This window comes from Vulpes lagopus, chromosome X (assembly GCF_018345385.1).
Source record: "Vulpes lagopus strain Blue_001 chromosome X, ASM1834538v1, whole genome shotgun sequence".
NCBI classification, from domain to species: domain Eukaryota; kingdom Metazoa; phylum Chordata; class Mammalia; order Carnivora; family Canidae; genus Vulpes; species Vulpes lagopus.
Window position 1 is genome coordinate 95,775,471 of NC_054848.1, and position 24,311 is coordinate 95,799,781.

At 39.2% G+C, this 24,311-nt stretch overlaps 1 protein-coding gene across 9 annotated transcripts in view; it reads right to left on the reverse strand.

Annotated features, from left to right (window-relative positions):
- Positions 1 to 24,311, reverse strand: part of TENM1 (teneurin transmembrane protein 1) — an 802,950-nt gene that overhangs the window by 135,570 nt on the left and 643,069 nt on the right. For all 9 annotated transcript variants that reach the window (XM_041741541.1, XM_041741545.1, XM_041741547.1 and 6 more), the window contains 3 exons: positions 14,483 to 14,602; positions 8,652 to 8,913; positions 6,141 to 6,408 (listed from right to left, as the gene is read on the reverse strand). In XM_041741541.1, the coding sequence (XP_041597475.1) occupies positions 6,141 to 6,408; positions 8,652 to 8,913; positions 14,483 to 14,602 (650 nt within the window). The remainder of the gene's footprint in view (positions 1 to 6,140; positions 6,409 to 8,651; positions 8,914 to 14,482; positions 14,603 to 24,311) is intronic.

Consider the following 24,311-nt stretch of genomic DNA (forward strand, 5'->3'; position numbering starts at 1 on the left):
TATTGATAATGTATGCAGGCCCAGGCGGACATGGGGAATTATTTTGACAAAATTCATATAATGGATGCAGATCAGAGCCCCCGAACAAGCCAGTTTGTCCAATTAAATAAGCCATCTCTAGAATTTTAACAGGACTCTGAACTTAACAATGATTTTTTTTTACATTGTTTTGCAAGCAGCAGAGTTGGGAAAGAAGCTAAGTAATATACAATGATTTCCACACATCATACCTCATTTAGAGCTAGAGAATCAAGTACTAGGGCCAAATTATTTCAAATGCACAGATGGAGTTTTTTTTAGCAGGGGAGTCTTGTCTGTGTATCAGACAGCAAAATCTTTAAGCCGGATGAGCTAGTGATTCTGGTTTTTGTACTGCAACCCTGGGGGTGATTTTCCTCTTCTTCTACTTGATCAATATTGTACTTGGATTAATCAATCTTATCAGTTGCCATTGATACTTCGCCAAAGAAGTAGTTCACACAATCTCTGTTGGTAATTTATTCACTCTGGTATTGTCCTTCCACTTGCGAAATCTGTTGCAGTTCCAAAAAAAAAAAAAAAAAAAAAGATGGGATACTCTAGGATCTCAAGCACTCCTTTCTCACTGTGGCTGCCCCTCAACCCTCTATTCTTCTTTTGAGACCCTTAGGGATGACATCAATTCCCTACAGCTGAGCTACATGCGAAACAAGGTTCACATTTCAAACTAAGTGGGCATTGCAATTTAGATATTCACCATCACTTCGAATTCAGCTTGTTTAATAGCTGATCTCCTCTTTCTCTATCACCCAGAAATGGGTGTAACAGGGGTTCATATTTACCTGGCATGAAAAGTAAGAAGAGTGGGAGAACTTTCTAGTCATAGTTTTTACCAAAATTCTTGCTATAACTGGGACAGTATGAGTATTGGTCAAGGTTTGTTTCCTATTATTGCAACAAATTACCACAAGCAAAGGCTTCAAATGAGCCAGATTTGTCATCTTGCTGTTAAGGAGGTTAAGAAGTCTGAAATGGAAAAAAAAAAAAAAAAAAAAAAAAAAGAAGTCTGAAATGGGTCTCACTGAGCTAAAATCAGGTTTTAGCTCATCTTAGCAGGCTGCATTCCTCCTGGAGGCTCGAAGGAGACTCCGTCTTCTTGCCTTTTCCAGCTTCTAGCAGCCACCAACAACCTTGTTTCTTGGTTCCCTTCCCTCATCTTCAAGGCCAGCAATATTTCACCCTGCTGTGCCTTTCTGCTATAGTTATACCTTCCTCTAACTCTGGCCTCCCCTTCTGACTCCATCTTCCACTTTCAAGGACACTTGTGGTGACATGGGGCCCACCTGGATAGTCCAGGATAATCATCCCATCTCAAAGTCAGCTGATCAGCAACCTTAATTCTCTTTTGCCACATAACATAATATATTCACAGATTCTGGGGATGAACATCTTTGGTGGCTGGTGGTCATCATTCTTCCTACCAGAGGGCCATCCTAGGACCTCTAAATCTGAAGCAAACCTGCGAAGTGTTATATAGAGCACCATTGTCACTATCTGGTGCAAAATGTAGTCTGTTTTTTCTTGCATTAGTTAAGAGATTATAAAATATGGGCAGGAGTACAACTAAATATTTTCTTCATTTTTGGTGAGATTCACTCATCTCTAAGGTATGAGCTCATACCAGTGGTCACACACTTGATCCCTTTGTCTTCACTCATTTATGACTTGAACTATTTATTGTCTCTTGTATTCTTTAAGATGCTCACAGTCCATCTGCAGAGAATTAGAATCTCTGACTTCATTCTACGACCTGCTCTAATGTTTTACCACTGTCAAGAAATTCTCTTAGTCTCCATGCATATGGAAATGCAGACAAGGTAGTAAATAAAATCTCTTTAACCATGATGATCAGGGACATTCCCTGCAAGGCAAATAATCCATATTCCATCTTAGGCACCACGCTTGAAATTATTTTGACTATTTTGCTTGAGACCTTTGCCAGCATTCTTTCTCTACCCTAAGAAAATATGTCTTTTAAGTGCACATAAAATACCATGAATAATACTTTTGTTTCCTCTCTCTTTGGATATATCTGAGTAGATCAATTTTCGTTTGCTTTTGTTACTGTTATTAGCCTTAAAAATGAACCAACAGCATATATTTTAGCATTTTAATTAGGGCCATTTTATAGTCAGAAGGCTTCAGGATGTTTTGATAAGGAATATGATCGTAGAAATAGAATGCAAACCAATACCTATAGGCAAAAGTAGGAATGGGGGCTTCATCACTTGTGTATATACTAGAAAATCTTTGTTTTTCTTTGTGTTTATTCAATAATCAATGGGCATATTAGAAGCTAAGTCATTTAGAGTGATTAACTACAATATGGAAGAAAATTTTAGAATCTTTAGCACTGGAGGTATTTAAAAGAAAGAGAAGTAACACTTTTATGCATAAAGTAAGGTTGATAAAATGGTGCAGACACTGTGGAAAACAGTTTGGTGGTTTCTCAACAAGTCAAACACAGAATTCCCATAGGATCCAACTGTTCTACTCCTAGGTATATTTCCCCAAGAACTGAAAACAGATATTCAAAATGTTTGTATGTGAATGTTCATAGCAGCACTCCTCATAATATCCAAAAGGTGTAAAACAGCCCAAATGTCCATCAGTTGATGAACGAATAAACAAAATGTGGTGTCTATGCAATGGAATATTATCCAGTCATAGAAAGGGATGAAGCACTGACACATGTATGGCATGGATGAGCTCTGGAAACATTATGCCAAGAGAAAGAAGCCAGACATAAAAGACTACATATTGTATGATTCTATTTGTTTGAAATACTCAGAAGAGGTAGACCCAGAAAGTAGATTGGTGGTCATCAGGGAGGGAGGAGTGGTGAGTGACTGCTGGTGTGTGCGGGGGTGCTACTTTGTAGGGTGATGATGAAAATGTTCCAGAATCTGATACTGGTAATAGTTGTACAACGCTGTAAAAATACAAAAAATCACTCAGTTGTACACTTTAAATGGGTGAACTTTGTGGTATGTGAATTATGTCCCAATGAGGCCATTATTTAAAAAAGTAAGGTTGCACTGCATTTATGTGAACCCTGGCAAGAAATGGCTCCTAGACATTGTCTCGGTGAGCTCTTCATGAGAGTACTGGGTAAACTGCTAAGTGTCATAACTTAAGAAAAAAGTAAAAACAAATGAACAAAAAAGGCAATGACCCCACAGGGGTTCTAGGAAGGGTAATAGGGAATTGGAAAACAAAGACCTATGGAGAAAAGTTAGAGGATCTTGATTTATCCCAGGGCAGCAAAGGTGTTAGGCTAATATTCTGGAGAAAACATCCTGGAGAGAGGTTTGAGTATTCACCAGTCAAGGTCATGGCAGGAAACACACATCACACTCAAGTGTTCATGCATAAAGTCAGTTGAAGGGGCTATTTACAACAGTACGAGCAGAGTTAAGGGAATCGATGAAGGATGGTGACCCACTCAGGGACTGGCAACAGTGAGCAGCCTCCTGGGTTTGCAGGGGCAAAGGGAGGGAATGATGATACAGAAGACCAGACAGCTTGGGGACGTAGAAGAGGATCTCCAGGATAGGAGCCACCATCTTCTAATGTAGTTGTTGCTAGACCTGCAATGAGGCAGGGAGAGGGGTAAATACTCTGACTTCCTTCTCCTTCCACCCTGCAGTCTCTAGATGGTGTCATACATTGACCTCATCAAATAGGAAGCCAGAGAGTAAAGGAGTCTAGGCAATGAGGTCCCTAGAATCCCATCTCTCATAGCACAGAGAAGGGCAGAGAAGAGATTGTATGTGTGTGTGTGTGTGTGTGTGTGTGTGTGTGTGTGTGTGGCAAGGAGGGAAATGGAGAATAACTGAGTGCTTGTCTGTCTTTTTTTTAAAGATTTTATTTATTCATTCATGAGAGACAAACAGAGAGAGGCAGAGACATAGGCAGAGGGAGAAGCAGGCTCCCTGTGGGGAGCCTGATATGGGACTCGATCCCAGGACCCCAGAATCATGACCTGAGGCAAAGGCAGATGCTCAAACACTGAGCCACCCAGACGTCCCTGAGTGCTTGCCTGTTACACCCAGTTCCCTACTAAAAGAAGCTGAGACAACAAATACCTGGGCAGCCTCCATGCTTTATACCTTGTGATCCCAATACACTGGTCACCAGCAGAAATGCCAAGATGATACCAGTGCTGAACGTCTGTTGAGTGCTTACCATGTGTGAAGCATTTTACATTACTTATCCTGTTTAATCCTCATATTATAATAACCTATGAATGCTATGAGTAGCATTCTCTTTATGATACCCATTTTATAGATGGAGAAACTATGGCTGCTGGGGATTAACTAATGGACCCAATGTTTCATAGTAAGTAGATGAGTGATGATGTGAATCCAGGAAGGGAGTCTGGCTCCAGAGCTGTTCTCTTAACCACTATACTCACTGAAACGGGTCAAGTAGGAGTCCATAGGCTGGCCAACAACCTTGATGGTAGTCAGCTCAATGGTAGAGCTCTGTTTAGGGTGTTTACTCTATAGCTGACACAATCTGATATTCTCTCTAAGAGTAATCTGGATGCAAGATACAAAGCAAGTCACCAGACTGTGGGGTTTGAAAAGCCAAGAGAAAGGGAGGGTAGTTAATGTCAGAGGAGACGTGAGGAATTCTGGCATCAGTAGAGCCAAGTCACCACGGAGGGAGGCAGTGGCCTCTTGCTGCAGAGAGGACAACAAGAGCTGTTGCTAAGTTGACAAAGCAGGTTCAGGCTTTCTAGAACCATAAGGTATCTTCAGGAAGGCTGCAGTTTGCTGATGCCTTTTCCTGATCTTTCTTACTTCCCCATGTCTTTACAATAACTCCTCACTAACTGAGGACATCTGAACCATTCTATGGTTCTTGCATTCTAATAAAGTCCAACAGAGATGAATTAATTATTTAAATATATGAGAATCTCTTGGGCAAAGAAGAGTTACTGGTCTTTTTCTCCCACCTCTATTAGTTTTCCTCTGGAAAGAAAGAGAGGAAATTGACACACCACAGTCTAAAAGTAAATGTCAGTTATATGGGAATTATTCCATGATAGACACTTCCAAGGGAGGATATGAAAACATCTCCTCTGGAGAAGTTTAAAAATAGTCTTCTCATCTGTCCAAGGGTGTTTTCCATGAGATATTGCCTGAAGGCACAAGAATCAATGGCTCCCAACTGTGGCTCCACCGACCTGTGTCAGGTCCCTTAGGAAGTTTTCACTGTCTTCTACAAGGTGAGAGAAAAAAAGACCTTGCTGTCTGTCTGTCTGTCTGTCTCTCTCTCTAAGCATCAGTATTAGATTGCTTACTGTCATTTTTAAAAGACAGAATATTCTTTTTTTTGATGTTAAGATACCCCCTCCTTGACAAAATTATGGTAGCAGTGAGTAGTAGATTGTAGTAGGTTTTTTTCTTCTTTCTTTTTAAGATATTCTTACTTGGCAAAATAAAAAGTTGGCAAATCTGTTTCAGTCTAATTTTTTTAAATGTCATTTGTCTGACAGAATTAAATATCTGAAAACTGTAGGCCCAGAGGACTTCTAAAGGTCCGTACTATCTGGAAGATCCTAGGTTTTAAAGTCTTGAAATAAAAGAAAATTAAAAGGACAAGGAAGGTGAGATGATTTCTTTTTGCATTTAACCTACTGAAGTAACAAGTTAATGGAGTCTAACTATCTTAGACAGAAGAGATAATAAGTGGAGATGCCTATAAGTTAAAATTTTGTAGTTTCTAAGTGGAAATGACAGTCTAAATGTCAAACCCAAAAACATGACCAAAAGAACGCCACACCAAAGGTCACAGTTAGAAGGCAATATTCAGCGCTGGAGACAGTTACAAGTCAGAGTGTGTGATGCCACTGGTACGCAGCCATCCTGAAAGGAGAACTAAACTAGCTTTGAAGCAAAAATGTGTCAAAAGGGAACACTAAGTAGGTCCAAGGATAGTGGTTTGAGTGAAAAAAGGCTTTTGATCCTTTAAATAAAAGAAAACCGTTATTTTGCCATACATAATGTTTCCACATACAAATTAATATGCAACCAGTATTTTCTGTTTTGTGAACATAATGCTGCTATTTACACAGAATTAGTTCAACATACCCAAAGCCTCCGCCAGGCCCCAAACCTTCTGTCCATAGATGTCGGTCTTGTTCCAAGCAAACGTGTAGATGAGATTAACTGCAGCAGGAAACCACTTCTGTGTGAGTCGCCCTTCCACAGCTACCGTGAGGTGTACTTTTATCATTCCTATAGGAATGGTTGAGTGTGTCAGAAGGATCCGGAGCAAGGTTTTATATCCAGGGGTGCGGCTGCTCAGGTAACTCAGCCTCACAAAGCTGGAAGGAATGGGGATCTCCTCTTGTACCACCTGAAAGACAGAAAAGCCCAGGTGGCTCGATAGGTGGTCACAGGTAGATAAGGCTATTGCATACTTTCTTGTCTTAGAAACACACCAAAGGAGAGAGGTTAAAGGGATCCTGTGGATGCCAAGGCAAGAATCTTTGTGAGGTTGTGTGACCATAGGTTTCGAATTTTGCACTGAAGCTGCATGAGGACAAGACATCCAACCAACCTTGAGGATTGTGCTCATTTTTTCCCTGCCAGGAAAGACAGCGAAAAGAACAATTTTAGTTTTTTAACAGTGTTCCAAAAATTGCTTAGTAGGAGTTGGAAAAGATCACACTACTGAATGTCAAGCATTTCAGTGCTATGGGCTCCATTGAGAGGTCTTTTTCTTATATACACATACACAAAATCTTGTTTGGTGTGTTAAGTCATATATCATAAAACCATTGCTGTAATCCTTATTCAGGACAGGCTCTCTAAGAGGAAGGACTCCAGGCTCAGCGAGGTGATGTTTTATGACAGAGATTATGGTTTCCCTAGAATTAATCTTTACTGATGCCATCAAACTTGTCTTCTTTGGACCTTTGGAGTGACCTCGAGGGTCAATTTTTTTAATCAAATTTTGCTTACATATTTCTCTGTGCTTTGATGTACCAATAGCTCAGAACAGGTTTTTCTAAGTTGGCACCTGTGACTGAGAAGTAAATAACTCCCATTAACTCCTGTGCACATTTTATACTAAATGTGAATCCCAGAATGAAGCTACCACTTGGCTTCTTTAACTGCTATCACTTATTTGTTTATTAGCACAGATGGAGTTAAGCAAAAGTGGTCACTAAAACTGAATCTTGTGTTCCATAACTTTCAACTTTCAAAACCCAGCTGAAGAAAGAGCCTAGTCAATACTTTTAAGGTGACATGAATGGTGTGGATATTTTTGTTCCGCCACTCATTTTTAGCTCAGAACCATATTGTTTCGCCCTTTCCCAAGTGAGTGCATGTAGTAGAACTGGTTGTTAACCACATGGTATCTCATATTGTCCAAGATTTCTGGTCATTCTTTTTCTGGGGACACAAATTGCTTTTGTCTACTCTGCCTGATTTTTCTTCCTCTACATTAGCTGTTTGACACCAGAGCTGTCCAATGGCTTTGTCTCCTTAGATGGTGGTAGAAATACAATAGTGAAGGACAGTGGGACACTTACCACCTTAATATTTCATTTCTCTACGGAAACACGCAGTCCTAGATCAGTTTGAAAACTTTTGCCCTGAAAAAGACTTGCGCTTCTTAGTGACAAGTATACAGAGACTGGTGTACCCATTCAATAAGCATGGTCTTGTTTTTTGCTCATTTCTAAGGAAAAAGAATGGAAAAGACAGGAGGGGCAACTCATTGGGGACTCCTTTTCCTGTAGAGCACTATTTTTTGTGAGTCTTTCACCAGTGGTATCCTCTGGTTATTACTAACAGCTGCTGGGAATGTTGTGGTGGAAGAAAAACCAACTCAGTCTTGGAGTGTCCATTTAGTTCCTCTTGAGTATACTTCTTGAAATCTTGATGTGTGTGACTGGGGTCCATTTTGGTGAATTCTACACTTACCTATCATTAAAATGTATAATGTGATGGGAAAATTATACTATAGACGTTTGAATGGCTTAGTACTGAAATGAACATGTTGGAGTCTCAAAAAATTTTTTAGGGACTATAAAATACCAAGGTTCAAAAATACATCTTCCTCTGACTATAAAGCTTGAACACTCAAAAGCAAAGCTTTAAACAAAACCCATATGCTTGAAAATTGCCTTTACCAAACACAGCTAAACAAGAGGCATTGTCATGACTTCTAAGAACAATGACAATGGATACAAACTAGACAATGGGAGAAAACTAGATTTCTTAAGGAGCTTTAATTTCAGAACCACAAACGTCCCACCTCATTGATTATACTGTTATCACTATTGAGCTAGCTAGCAAGCTTTGTTCTTTAGAGCACAGTGTTCATTAGGTCAAGGTTTGGGGTTTAATTCTCATGACAGCTAGTTCATCTTGCTTTGTTCTATGGCTATAGATAGCACCCTATAGCCTTGGCCAATCACCTTGCAAACGTGTGCCATAGAGATTACATTTGAAGGCTTCTCTTGATAAATGAAGGGCAGCCCATTATAGGGCTGGCAGAAGTACTAGGAAAGGGATTCCAGCCATTATACATTGTTGACCAGCCCCGCCATACTATGATTTTATACAGTCAAAGGCCAATGTACCCACCTGCAGCTCAGGAACAATAGTTCCTCTGTCTGGACAGGACCCTCCAAATGATGTGAGTGGTGAAGGAAGCACAATAGGGTTTGGGCTGATAAAGTTGGAGATGTCGCAAGATGGTGGGTCTGATACCACTCTTTGCATGGTTACTTTCTCTACCACAATGAACTGATTCCAAGGCAACCAGAGTGTTCTCTTCTCAGACAGGAAAGGTGATCGGTCAAAGATCAAGATGACAGAAATACCACCAATGGCTACAAGGTCAAAGCTGAGGAGGAAAAATATAAGACAGTTTCACCAAATGAACAACCAAAATAATGTGCAAGTTAAAAAATCGGTGATTTTTGTACACTTTCCTTCCTCTGGGACTCAACTATATCCATTTGTATTTCTTTTTTATAAATTTCCTCTAGCTAAACGTATGGATGACTTCTTTTCACTATCTAGTAGACTTCTGAGAAAAAAAAAACTCTGCATCACCAGTTGATATGCACCCCGAATTTGTAAACCAATTTTAATATTACCTTAAACAAAATCACTGCATGTATTTCTGCAAAGCCGTATCTTACCATTTAACATTCAACAGTGTCTTTACTATAATACATTATTCATCCTCAAAAAAAAAAAGACTCCTAAAATGTAACTGAAGAAAAGTAAAGAGCCGAAAGGTTAACTATCTTGTTCGGAGTCACAAACAGTGTCAGAAATCTGGTGGTGTCTTTGAGATGGCTTTTGGAAAAGGTAACAGCAGAGGAAGGTTGTTCAGTGAAATTTGAACAGTACCATGCCTGAACCCTCCACATTTGCCCGTCCACTTCAGCTGCTGATTCTACTTGAAGTCTACATTTAGGATTTCTGGTTCCATCTAGGATGCCTCTTGGTTTCCTTTTGTAAGACAGCCTGTAATGGACCCTATCCATCTCTGCTGACAACACCTTCCATATCTCTGACAAAGCAAGACTACCTCTCCTATAAGCCAATTCTGTCCATCACTTGATGTGGTATCTGACATTACTCTTGCTTTGGAGCATAACACACTTAGATTTCAGTTCATTCTGCACTAGATGATTGTACCTTACTTCTCCTGTAAGCATAATGATGTCTTTGAGATAATGGACTTGAAAGCATTCAAAAAGCATAAAATACTATGTAAAAGTAAGATAATGATAAATTATTACTATTATAACATAAAAGTGGATAAAGGACAATATGATGCTCCATAATATTCAAAGCAACTAAAATCCACAGAAGAGAGATGTAAGCAATTCCCTGCATTAAAAGAAATATTTCTGTAAAACACTTTTTCAATGATAGAATGCCATGATAGGAAATCAGACTTAATTATGGATATCTCACCACTCCCTTCATATAACATTTATTATATTTACTATAGTATTGCCAATCATGTCTTGTTGCAGAAATCTTCCAGATAAAGATAAATGGACAGTAACAAAGGATGGCTAATGCTGTGTTTTTTATTGTTCCTTTTTTCAGTCAAGTAACTGTAATATTAAGGCAGTTTCCAAAAAGAGGATTTGAAGAACTACAATAGCTATAGAAAATAATCTAGGTTTGAACTAAAAAAGAAAGTCCACGTGGCTTATGATTTAAGACAGAGAAGATGAATTCATGATAATACTGAAGCAGTTTAAGGCAAGTGTAGGGGAGAAAATCCTACACTCCTTGCCAAGAGACCTTTCCTCTAGTTCACAGTCTATGCTGATTTACCTCCATGTCCTTGGGCAAGTTTGCTTTGCCCAAACCTTGGCTCTTGCCTCCTTAAAATTGAAGTGCTTATTTATTTGAAAACAAAAACAAATGCACACACACACATACACACATAAACTATCCAAACAAAAACATATGTACCTGTGAATTATTCTCTACTTCTAGAAAGATTAAGCAGACAGGGCAGGTTTTGGCTTCATACACACCTGGGTTCGAAACCCAGCTCTGCCATGTTAACTTTGTGTCTTTGGGCTAGTTATTTAACCCCCATGAATTTCTGTTTCATTGTTAGTAAAATGGAGCTAATATGATCTATCACTCACCTAATATTGCTAATTAGTAAATAAGAAAGACTTAGGGTCAAGGACTCAGCAAATGTTAACTCTCTTCTCAAATCGGATCCATTGCCTTATTATATTCACAGATGTATCTTCTTGTAGTTCAAATGAGCTGTAGGCCAGCTTTTGATTATCTCCATAAGCAGATACTGATTTTTAAATTCTTCTGGGAACTTCTCCTAGGTATCCTGTGATAGTTTAGTTTTATATGTCAATTTGGTGGGGTTATAGTACCCAGTTATTTAGACATGAATCTAGATGTTGCTGTGGAGGCATTTTGTAGATGTGGTTAATATCTACAATTAGTTGACCTTAAGTGAAGGAGGTTACCCTTGGTAATGTGGGAGGGCCCGAACCAATTAGTTGAAAGACCTAAACTGAAGTTTCTTTGAGGAAGAAGGAATTCTGTTTCAAGAGTACAAAGGTAGCATCAACTCCTTCCCTAAGAGATTCTAGTTTACCAGCCACTATAGGTTTGAACCTAATAGTTCCCACAATCACATAAGCCAATTCCTTGAAATCTCTCGTTCTCTCACTGTCATATATACTATGTACACACACACACACACACACACACACACACACACACACACACATCTTCTCTTTCTCTGGAGAACCCTGACTGATTTTTCCTCTTCCCACCTAGCTGATATATAGTCAGACTGACTCAATTGCCATAGAGGTGGAAGGTATATCTGTGGCCAAAATTCCATCTACATATTCCAATGCCAGGCTGCATGTTCCCTGAATAATTAATTCTTTGGGATTTCCCCCACCACAAATGATTTTCATTGGCATGGGTCATTAAGAACAGGTTATCAAGTCATTTGATAGTGAGTATAAAAGACCCAAGGGAGAGGACATATTTGTTTGAAGACCTACCTATCAATCTATAATAAGTCAGAGCAGTCCTACCCATAGATGGACGACTATTAAGGCCAATGCAAAATGCTCATTTGTGCCTTATGGCATCCATAAATCCACAAACTCTGGACTTGAACAGGGAGGGAACTCCCTGTTCCTTTTCCAAAGTCTTCCAAAGTTCTTGAGACCTTTAACGCTTCTCAAGAATCTTCTAAGGTCAGCGCTTCACCTATTGTTCTTATCACAGGCTAAACTATAACATAAAAAGTTCTCTTTCAAAGCTTTCCTGAGCACTTGTTATATAATCTAAGTTGAAGGTGGGTAATTATAGAAGATAAGAGCCAGATTACTTGGGTTCAAATTTTGGGCTCGACCCTTATTAGCTGTGTTAATTTGGATACGTTTTCTCACCTGCCAGAGGGGGAGGATGATAATAATGCTTCCTATCTTATAAACTTGTCGTGAGGATGACACAGATCAACACTTATGAAAATGCCTGGCATACAGTAGATACTCATACATATTCATTTTCCTTTAGAATTGCCTATTTTCTTCTATTCTGATACTTCGGCCTCTTCCAATCTGCATGTCTAATCTCTTCTTACTTTTAGAGGTCTCCTTCTTCCATTCCCATCATTCCTTTTGCCTTTTATACATCACTTTGGTCCTGTGACCTAGACTTTTCCTGGTTCTCTAGGGGAAGTTGTCAATTAACTTGTGCAAATGGATGATAATGGGAGTAATTAGTTCTACATCCCACATAACATATTTGCATTTAACGGGAACTTTTAGAGTCAACAGCTTAACCCAAAGCAGTGATTCCATTGGTGGGAACTACAGGCAAGGTGGCAGAGAGGTTCGACTGAGACTTGGAGACAGAGGGCCCCTTACAGCATCTTACATATCACACTCTGTCTACTGGGTATTTAAATGCTAATCTCAGCCTTTCTGTAATCCTTTTGCTCTCAGATATAGTTTCCTTATGATACTCTGCTTTCGAAATGTACTCAGTCTGAGAGAGCAACAAGCAGAAACATATAAATGGAAACTCCCATCACACTGTCACTTTATGTCCAGGAGATGACAGTGGGACAGTCTGCTTGGCATTTGGGGCACAGATTTTGAACGCTTACACCCTTTGTGGAGCCTGAGGGGAGAGTTATTGCCAGAGGGGACTCTGGCTGTATCTGTCATCTACATAAACGTAGTTCTTACAGAGAGCTCAGCAGATGAGGGTCCTGGCATTTTACTTAAAACAAAAAACACAAAAATGACGACAAAAATTGTTCTTTTTTTAATGTTTTCGGTAAACTGGAAACAAATTTTTAGATTTTTTTAGATATTGTTTCTTTTAAGCTCTTTTGTAAATATCAAATAATTCACTCAAACCTTTCTACAGATGCTAAAAAAAAAAGCTAAAGGCCCATGAGTTCTCCAAGTGAAGTCAAATGTCTATGAGGGCATATTCTATTTAAAGAAACAATCCATTTCTCAATTTCTGGCACATAGTTAAACATGCTGGCAAAGGGAGAGGCCACTTCTGTGTACCAGTTACTGGTGAGGGAACTACTAAAATTTCATCATTCAATCAAGCTGGGAGAAAGGTCCATTTGAATTAGTGGAGACCTCCAACTATGGACTATTTGAAATGAAATGTGCTTTTTATTGCATATATACACATATATTCAATGGATGTGTGTGTGTGTGTATGTGTATTCAGACTACCTGTACCCAGAGTAGTTTTTGCTGAGCTTATTCTAATAAATAGGTGGCTAGTTAATAATTTGCAATATAATTTACATACAAATCATTTATATGATTTACTAAAGTCTTAAAAACTGTTTTTCTTACTTATGTTAAAACTTTTCCTTTTAGCTTCTTTAATTTTTGTAAGCATTTTCTTGATAGGCAGTTGAAAAAAAATTCAGCATAGCCCAGGTTGAACAATTAACAATTCTGAAGTGGTTAGGACTAATAAGGTTTGATTGTAGGTTCTTGAAATAAGACAGTCTCACACTGTGATAAAGCTCCAAGCCAACATCTCTTTATGTGACTACTGAAGCAGCTTATTGTGAGTAGTTCATTTTAAGGGTAGACATCTGGAGACTAGGGCACCTCAAGGCCATTATTACAGTGTTCCTGAGGGTCATAAATGGGTACCTTTAAGCTGGACACATGGGCCTATTGACGCAAATATTTTGAACAAATGTCTATCTAAATGGTAGACAAAATGTCTACCTAAATGATAAACAAAAATGTTTTCATGAGCAAATCCTTTTCTGGGGTGGAAAGATTTTACTTAGTGGTCTTGCTTCCTGGGTCTCAGAGAGCCTGAGAAGCCCTTAGAGAGAAGCCTGGTGGTTGGTATTGAGGTTAAATCACTACAGTCATTAAAGACACTTAAGGGAATTGGTTAGGCTGGCCATGCTTGTCAATCAGTTGCAGCCACTACAAAAATAAGCAGTCTAGAGTGCACACATTAAAAAATAAATATCTTAATGAGGTTGAATTTTGTACTTTTGGGAGAAATCTTTTGGACATCTTCATTTCTGAAATATTTTAAGGCTGCCATGGAAGAACAGCCTAAGTGTTCCTGGCTCCCTCTTTAGTACCTGCATCATCTCACTGAATTTTGAAGCTGGATTGATAAATGGAATTGGATGTAGGCTAGGAAACTTTCCAGGTGGCCAGGGTTTCCAGAAGACTTGAGTAATAGTGCATGGTTAGAAGAGAAATTTGGTTTGATTTAGTTGGGGAATAGAGGAAATAAACATCACCAATGACTTTCTGAAATACAGGCTAGAAGGAAGATGGGCATACAAACACTGTATCATCTAAGCCCTGGTTTGGCTCATAGCTAGAAGTCACTATTTGGCCCCCCAATGATTAGAAGCAATACTGACATACCTTCCATCTTGCCGGCTGATGGTAAACCCATAATCACTGTGATGCAAGAAACTAACATTCACCCCTACTAGAGGAGTTCCATCTACAGCCACCACTTGGCCTCGAATCACACAAGCACGCCTGCAACACAAGATCAAAGGCAAATATAAAAGTATGTTGAAACTAGATTCTAGAAGCCAAGATGGAAAAACTTTGGAAAAAACAGTCAAGTATAACAAAAAACACAATAATTTCACCAACCAGTAGTAACTACTAACAACATTTCGAGGATGGCATGTGTATCTTTTTTACCCATGAAAACTGGGATTATACTCAGTATAGATCTGTGTCCTGATATTTTTATGTTAACAGTGTATTATTAACATTGTCCAATGTAATCAGAAATTCCTTCTGCTTTGTTATTATACAATATAGCCTTAAAACAGCATTCCTTAACTGGTTTAATCCATTCATTTTTTTAGGACATATAGTAGTTTCTTAACTTTTCCTGCATTGAGTATCTTATACTTCCTTGGGAGATAGTCCTAGTTGTGGAAGAATAATTTTCTTTTATTAAAATTCATCACATTAATTAATACATAAATACATTGTACATATGACTAAAGTCTCTGCTCAAGACCTCCCCCCCAGTTCTTGGTCTTCTCCTCAGAGGTAATCAGTAATGTCATTTTGTTGTGTGCATTCTCTATGCATTTACATACATAGGTGTGAATATTTTTAAGGCTCTTGATTCATATGGCCAAATTGCCTTTTCCTGGAAAATCAATATTATAAGAAAGCAAACTTATTTGGACAAATTTTAAGAGTGAGTCTGCAAATAAGACATGGTCCTTAGTTATAGTATTCTGTTTCTCTTGCCTAATTGAAATAAAATATTTCAGGCGATTTTTTCCTTTAAACAAAAGAGTTTCACCCTTGCCCAAAAAAATGAGATTCTATTATACTAGCTCTCAAATAGGGCTGTCTCCCAGACATAGTCCACTAAAATGTGCATACTTTCAGCTCTAGCCTGACCAAGTTATAACAAATTTCAGGAGCTTGACAGTTAAGAAGAGGACCCAGGAGTAAATTCCAAGCAAAAATTTTTTTCACTGATCTGCCATTATTGGGGGCAGCAGGGGTTGGGGGGAAGTTTTTTCACCACTTGTGGAGGGGGGGGAGTCCAAACCTAGTTTTGGCAGCCCTGAGCTCTAGCATGTGCATTTTGTAGCTGGAGCTGGAGGTGTTGAGGAAGGTTGAGCAAGGTCAGTGATTTTTTTTCCTGGGGAGTTAATGTCATTTTTTTTCACCAAGTGGGATTCGGTAGATCCAGGGGATCTCAGTCTTGGATTAAAGAGGGCCATGCTATTTGGGCAAACATGACTTTCCAAAGTAACCATGATAATTCCTCCCTGGCATTATATCTTCCTCAAACAGAATTAGCAAGTTGAGGCAATATATCTGAAGGCTCATGGCCACAAAAATCTTTTGAGAGAAAAAAAATCTCTGAAAAATCAAAAGACAGTTACCAGCCAAAGTTTGTTTTATACATCATAGCCAATAGACTCCACACTCCATGGATTTATCTTGCATTACCTAAGGCCTTCCCCGAAAACAAACTACAAGCCATTAAGTACTAACCAAAAGTAAGCTGGTATAACTGTTGCTATTGCTGTATTGAAGTCTCAGACCAACATTCCTAATTTTGACATAGATCAGTGGCTTTCTTTTTTCCAAGGAACGGTACATTTTTATGAGTTCTATAAATCATGGCTCTGAATGGTACGCAAATGGCATAGTGGCACTTGCTTTGTCTTGTCTGATTCTCCCAGTTTCTTTTGGGGAGATTTCGAAAGTTTGAGATTCTGAAATCGCATTTAATAGAGGAGACGTTTATTTAAAGTCATTGAGTTCTGGATTTTGAACTAACCCTGACAGATGTGGTTCCAGGTTCTAAGTCCAATGTAACAAGAAATGAAAATGAAAGGATGTCTCTAGTTTTATACAGCAACCTTTTGAAGGTCTTCATAAAACAAAGTTTGACAAGCAAGCTTCTACAGATGAAGTAGAAGCAAGCTGAGAAAATCTGCAAACTATGTAGGGATTGGAGCTAGAAGGGCTGAGAAGAGGCACTGGAAAATCCCTTGAACATAGCTTCCCAAGCACTAAGTGCTGATGGCTTTTTTGGGGGTGGGGGTAACTCCAAACTTGCTAAGGCTCTACCAGTTAACAAGGCGGCCTTTGCAACAATAAAGCCTACCTAGGTGGTCGCTGATTCCCTTTTGGCAAGACAATTCTACACTTACTCATTTCATTTGTTCATATTACTCTAGACATTGTGTCTTCCCACAGCTATACTAGGCTCAATTATTTTTGTTTTTATTTTGTCAAGCCTAGTTGGCATTATTTGCTCATATTTTATGACAGACACAGACCTGTCTCTTCTCTTTGCTGCTCTTTTATTTTCTATACAGTTTATATTTATGAAGGATCCAGGCTGGTGAGTGAAAATCTCATAAAAGTTATCATTATTCTGTGCATTTCCCTTGTATTCCTCTCTTCCTTCATTCTGTATCTCATTCTGAGTAGACTTGTCTTTTGACTCTTCTGCTCTTTAGTATTCCTCATATTTTATGAAGCACACAGATTTTGTGTGATAACGACTCATCAAAGTCATCATTATTCAAGACATTGTCTACCTGTTCTTCTCATTCATTTCACTCTGCATCATTCATAAATAATGTGCAGACTTGTCTTTCAACTACTTTATTTTTTTATTTCTCATATTTTATGATGCACACCAACTTATAGCATATGATAAAGCCCCATAAAACTCATTATTCTACGTTTATCAGCATTGAGGTCTCTTTGTAATGTATTAGACTTTAAATGTTCTAAGAGTCCCTGTATCTTGCTGCATTTGCTCCCATTATTTACACACTCCATGTCATCTATTTTTCACAAGAATAACTCTTAGCTCCTTTTATTCCTGGATTACTAGTACTTACTGCAATCTTTGACCAACATCAGTCATCCTGTGTCAGTGGAAGCTGTCTAAATTTCAGGACAGTATTAAAGTATTCTTTCTTAATTTGCAGTAATCTTGATTGGCACTGCATGCAGAAACCTAGAGAAAACATGTTCCCAGGCAAATTTTCCATTTCAAAAAGAAAGCTCTTGAATCTACTTGCTTCCCCAGGCTACTCCTGCTCCAGATGGCCCTTAGGGAGCCTACATATATACTCTTGCAAGTATGGTGTACTCTCTACTTTGCTTAGCTCAACTGCTATTTTGTGCAATCTGGGGTTCTGAATTCAATTATTCATAATTGTGGATGGTAACCTTGTATTTACTTATTTCCTGAGTCACACAGTCACCGAAATGTAGTGTCTCTTCACTTCACATTGTCTATTTGGATTGTGCTTCTCTTATCCAAGGCAGCCTGTATAATTAATCTTTTTTTCAATTTTGGGTGCTTGTTGAAGTAATGAGCTGGATATGGCAGCGAGTCTGTCTTTGGTAGTACCACCACGATCCTACTTTCTGTGCTATTCATCATTCCCACTGTGGTACCTCCCTGTTTCCTTGCCCAGAGAGTCTCCGGCATCTTCAAATCACCACCTAAAAAAGTATTTATACCTGGCCTGTTCTTGGCCTGTCTTGGGGAAACATCTGGAATTCTTAAATTATTGCCCCATCAAACTATCCTCAACGTGCGTCCTAATCTTTCAAGCACCTGTCTTTTTCTGAAACTTTTCCCCACTAGGTATACGGAAGTCCTCTGAGTCTTTTGAACCATCTGGACTGTCATAAAGCTGGCCCTGTGCATGTGTACAGCAGGTATGTGCCTAGTGTGACTGTCTTTGGTGTTGGTTTTGTGTGTGTGTTTTCGTGTACTCTCAATGGCAGGGACTGCACACTTTCCTTGGGGCTCACTATCCTTTGATTCACAGACATGGTTGGGATGCTTTCCTTTCTTGAATCTTTAAAAACCAGAGCTTCTCCCTGCTGTTCTGGGTTAGAGTGAGATAACTTGAACTCAGATGGACATGACGAATGCGACTTTAGAAACACGTATGGGGATAGATCACCCCTCACAAGTGTCTCTCTTCCCGTTCTTTGGAGAATACAGGCTGCTGCCAAGCTGTCTACTTGCTGTCACTATGCTAAAGCAGCAACCCCCAAGGAATTGCTTCTTCCTTTAACAAATGCTGAATCCTGTAGGTGTTTGGAGCTTGGTCTGAAGAGCAGGGCATCCTGGGAAATGCAAGTCAGAATACACTTTACTCAGAGCCTTATTTAACTAACGAGCTGCTTGTTAGACCATTCTGATGCAAAATGGTCTAATTCATTCTGTATTTTCTATTTCCATGGCATAGTCAAATTATCCCTAGCCTCCAATAAACTCTTGGTTCCTTTCTCCTCTTTTCTTATTTGTTGTCTTTTGTCTTCAGTGTCAAATTTCCAATATTCATTCAACACCTCAGGCAAAAACATTAACCTCAAGCACAAGATTTGGTTTGAAAAACAACACTGAAAACTAAATTGCTGAAAGAAGATATAATTTACTGCATTGTGTTTCTGATTAAAATCTTTCGCAAGGAAAATGAGGCTCAGAGTAGGGAAGTTATAACCATTTGCTTTTGTTGCTAACATGAGCATAAGCAACCTTTGAAGAGTAACATTCAAAATCAAGGTCCTGGCCAGCAGGGGATCTAGCAGCAGTTGGGCAGGTTAGGTTGTTTTCTCCATAGGAACAGATGAAATCCTTTCCAGAGCTCACAGCTCTGGTCAAGAGACAGCACTGAGAAGGACTGAGCTGGGAGAGGCCACGTGAATGCTCCGCTCACTGGAGCTGGAATTCTGCTCTGTAAATTCCTCTAGGAGTCGTTATTTGGTTCACGTCTCCAAGGGATGGAAACCTGCTGCCTGTGAGGCATGGTGCAATGGTTCTCCCGACATCTCCGCAGGCTCATTATACCGTCAAGTTTCACAGCTTGTAGATTGCGTCACTTGGACTAAAGCATCTTATCGGCTGCCATCATGCAATGAATAAAGGATCTTCTCTTTAGAGTGTCATCTGTGCTATTGGTCCTCAGTCCTTCCTGGTAATATTTCTTGCATACAGATCAGTGGTTCTCAGACTTGATCACACACCAGAATCACCTGGAGGGCTTGGTAAAACAGTCCGCTGGGCCCCAACTCCAGAGTTTCTGATTCACAGGTCTGGAATGGGGCCCGAGAATGTGCATTCCTAGCAAGTTCCTGAGTGATGCTGATGCTGCCAGTCTAAAGGCTGAACTTTGAGAACCACTGTTTCAGTGAAAGCAAGACCAGAACACAGTCAGCCAATTAAGATGTATGAACCCCTCAAGAGGGAGGCACAGGACAGAAACTATAAAGGCAGGCAAGTCACTCACTGGTTCCCAATCGGACCGTTAGGAAGTTAATCTGTGAGGTATGAATTTGTAACTCCTCCCTACAGACCTCTGGAAGAGAGTTCGCCACATTGTGGTTTGGGGAATCACGTTGAAACCGTCATGCCAAAGCGTAGGGTCCCTTCAAATCCAGTGATTGTGCGATGAAAAAATCTTTTATCCTGATTTATCGGTCTCAAATAAGTGTCAAGTTTGTCTCCATCCTCATTAGTCTCCTTAGCACTCAGATACAGGTTACTGCACTTGATGTAGCCCGTCTTGGATGAGAGTTATATATGTGTCTGTCTTTACCCTTAGATAGTCTACACCAGGGCAAAGACTGACTTTCCTCTTTGCATCCTTCCCAGTGCCTGGGGTACACAGCCCATGCTCGAGAAAGCTTTACAGAATTTCAGTTCAAATATTTGTTTATATGGAAATGTAAGATACTTACAACCCACCCTCATGGCACTGCTTCAAAGGTTTCAGAGACTACTTTGAGGTTCCCGCACGACAGATGCCTTACAGTTCACTTATGAGAGGCCAGCATTCTGGAATGTGCATTATAACTTTCTCATCATGAGAGTGTTGTTTGATAATTGACAACTTCAGGGAATTAAATAGTACCCCTGTGATTGGGAAGAATGAATGAATAGTCCTCCTCAAATGCTTAATTTATGAACACTAACCCCATTATTCCTTTATATATTACCATATAATTATGATGTGGTATTTCATAATTTAAATATATTTGAGGGTTCTAATATTCAGATATTTGGGGGGGTTTCCACACAACACATGCTGGGTTTTTGATATATGTTATCTAAGCTGGTACAGCACCATGAAAACATTTAATGTTATAGCATAAGCCCGTTTTCATGTTCTGAAAATGTGAATGCAGTGAATGTTCATATGCAAACCCAATAAAATCTCATTAGTTTTTACTTAAATAGAGCAGGCTGATTTAATCCTACTCAGTTGGTCACTAGCCCAAATAAATAATACCTACTAAATGGGCAACATTAAAAGCAGCTGGAAGCATTACCCATCAACATTCTAGGACTCTGGGAAAGGTGGTGCTATTGAAAATGCAGATAGCTTTTTAAGCAGAATTATTTTCCTCATGGCTAGTGATGTTTCAAGTAAAACAAAATGGGGGCACTCACCCTGAGGACGGTGGCTATTTTCCCATCTGCCCTGGTAATTGCTTGTCAAAAGCAGGCTTGCTTTGGATGCCTGAGATCCCCAAAGTAATGGGAAAAAGATCAAGTGTTTTGAAGCAATAAGAAAACTGACGACACAGTCACATTTTCAGGACCGCGTAAGTGCCAGTTTGCTTCATTTAGACACATGATTATTTTTGTCCGGAATTTGAATCCTGAAATATTTGTCCTGTAAGCCCTTGCAACTCTTGAATAGTCTCAAGTTTGTTTTTATTTGGGTTGATTTGTTGTTGTTGTTTTTTTTGCCTGGTTTACACTTTACTCAAATGGTTTCTTTGTCATCAGCCCTATGGGGTTTTATTAACCTCATTAACCTTTCCCGTCACTTCTCTGCGAATCTGCCCTTTAAATAATGGATAGTCATTAAATATTGGGGAAATCTGTCTAGTTGGCTATAGCCTGGCCGTGGATTACTCTTTCTTCCACAAAGGAAAACGTGTGGCCTAGCTCCACCCACTCCAGTTCTAGCACTGGCTTGGTAGTCCTCCATTGTGACTTTTCCCTGTCCTATCCTCAGCCACCTCACAAAGGTGCCACAACAAAAAAATAACCCAGTAAAATGATTGTCTTTTGAGTTGTACCTTTCTAATTACATTCTATTAGGTACCCTGGTATTCATTAAATATATAAAATGTATATAAATGCATATACAAGTTCATATAAATAAAGCATTTATGAAGCACTTACTATGGGTCATGTACTACGTCGAGCACTTTCCTTATCTTATTTCATTTAATATCACTACCACTCTGGGTGGGTACAACTACTAGCCCTGTTTTAAAAGCAAAGAAACGGATCCAGAGAGGTTAAAAACAAAACAAAACAAAACAAAACAACACCTTGCTGAAGATAACACAGCTAGAAAGTGGTGGCGTGGTGGAGGCCTTCTGACCTGGATTCCAAGGGGCCTGGGCTATACTGCAGATCTTTCTTAAGATGGAAAAAAAATGTGGCTGCAAATGAAAAGAAAGTTAGAGCTCACCTACACAGGTGGTGCTTTCACTACCCATGGACATCAGTTCCTGTGGACACTGACCAGCTGCTGAGTACCTTCTACGTGCAGAGTGTTTAGTGGAGATGTGCTTCATTCATTCCTCCTCCCCAAACCTGCATTTACTCTGCCCTCTCTAGGAACAAATTTTGATGATAGAACCAGCTCGAGACACTGCAAGCGAACAGTATGGCTAAGAAGCAAGTAAGAAGGATTTGAGCCTTTTGAATTTCTTAATGGAGCAGTAAGATAGATAAAATATTAGAAAATACCTATCCATACTGAGATAAGCTGTAGATAGATGGCTACTGGTATTACTAATCACAGTTATTAAGCATCTCAGAACATCCGAGTTTCAAAATACCACACATAATCAACTGAAAAGCGTTTTGAAGATCTGTGCTCTGATTTTTTTTATTCTTCTTTGCCCAAGAGCATTTGCAAGGAAGTGAAAGTCACACATTCTTTCTTTTTGGTACCTTTAGGTGTTGACTGCTGATTTCAGGAGCTAGTCAGCACTATAAATCTTGGAACCTTCAGCACTTTGTAATTTTTATAGTATGTTTCCTAAACTTTAGCATCAGACAAAAGAGTTGTCGGAAAAATCAGGAGATCCCATCTTCACATACGTAACACCTTTCATATAAATGCGATCAAAGTGCTTTATTAGTAAGTAGCAACGATCTTCCTTTCCACTTAGGACAACTGCAGAAGTGATAAGCATAGGAGGTTGCTCAGGAAAAGCATCATGGTAAGATAAATAGAATTGTAGGGAACCATGGCTGAGCCAAATCACCCTCGGGACTCCTTTTGCAAATGTGGGCAGGTCTGTGCAATGCCTCCTTTCAGAAAGAAAGGTGAACGAGAGATAGATATGTGGATGCTGATGCTGTAGAAAGAGCTTCCCCCTGTCCTCAACGTATTCAATTTATTCAGTAATGGTTGCATTGTGTGTTTATCAGCCCCTAGCTGTGTATCTCGTATAGTGTTTTTCATGCTCGTATATTAAAACTACACAAGCACCTGCCATTAGCAAATAGACTTGGAGATCCTTAACCAACAGATTCGTGAGAAAGTCAAACACCAAATATATGGATTCAGATTTGTACCTCAGCAAAATTACAAATGATTATGTAACAGACCTTCTGGGGATTACCTGTGCTCAGACTAAATTGTGTGTTACTTCCATTGATGCTTGAATACTGTAATAACATAGGATTTCCTTAACAAATATTCTAAAATATAAGCTTCTCTTGCTTCTTCTTTTTCCTCATTCCAAATTGGCAAGTGGTTTCTATATATGCAATCCCTTTTGGGTTCAATACTAATTGATGAAGATCTGTTACTTTTTTTTTTCATGACTAAACTGTCTAGTGCTATTGCTCATTTGTGTTTCCAGAGGCTACTCCGTTTGTCTGAGGAATTCATATTTTCTCAATGTGCTTGTAGAAGACAGGTACCCTATCCCCTTATCAGTAAAACCTTTCACAGTAACCAGTATGTAATAATTCTTTGAGAAAGGTTTGTTTTACCTCTTCATATGGTGTCACAGAATCTTGATTTATTGGGCCTCTAAAAGTCACCACCAGGCCCTGGCTTGTGTGACAATCTGTTGCATAAAGGTCCAAGATCATCTGAGGTATAGATGAATGCCACGAGGTCTTTGCTCCAGTATCACTTCCCCAGAGAGGCTTTCCTGGACCACTCTCTAAAATGGTCACCTTCCATTCCTAACCTTTCTTTGTGTTACTTGAAAGTGCTTATACCTACCTGACATTTACTTTTTCTGGAATCGTTCTTCCTCACTAGACTGTATGGGAAAGGCCCTTTGTCTACTGTAGACCAGAGCCTAGGACAGTGCCCATCACCAAATGAATAAATAAACCAAGTAAACGTTGTAATGTTCATCGATCTCCTGAGTGAAATGATGAATCTTCTTCAATGTGGATTTTCTTGAAACCGTAGGATCCATCATTATAAATGATGCCAAAATGTTGTTAATGGGAATTTTTTCATTGGGGTAAATGAGAATTTTTGCGATGATTGATTTTTTCCCCATTGAATTCATCTGTTTAATACAAACATTTTAAATTGTAGAAAAAAAATTACATACAGCCCCACATTTCAAAGGACAGAACTTGCAAACTGTTAAGTTGCTCACAGTCCAAATAAGCTTTATGTGGTTTTTTTTTTTTTGGCAAATTATCAATAGTCTCCTG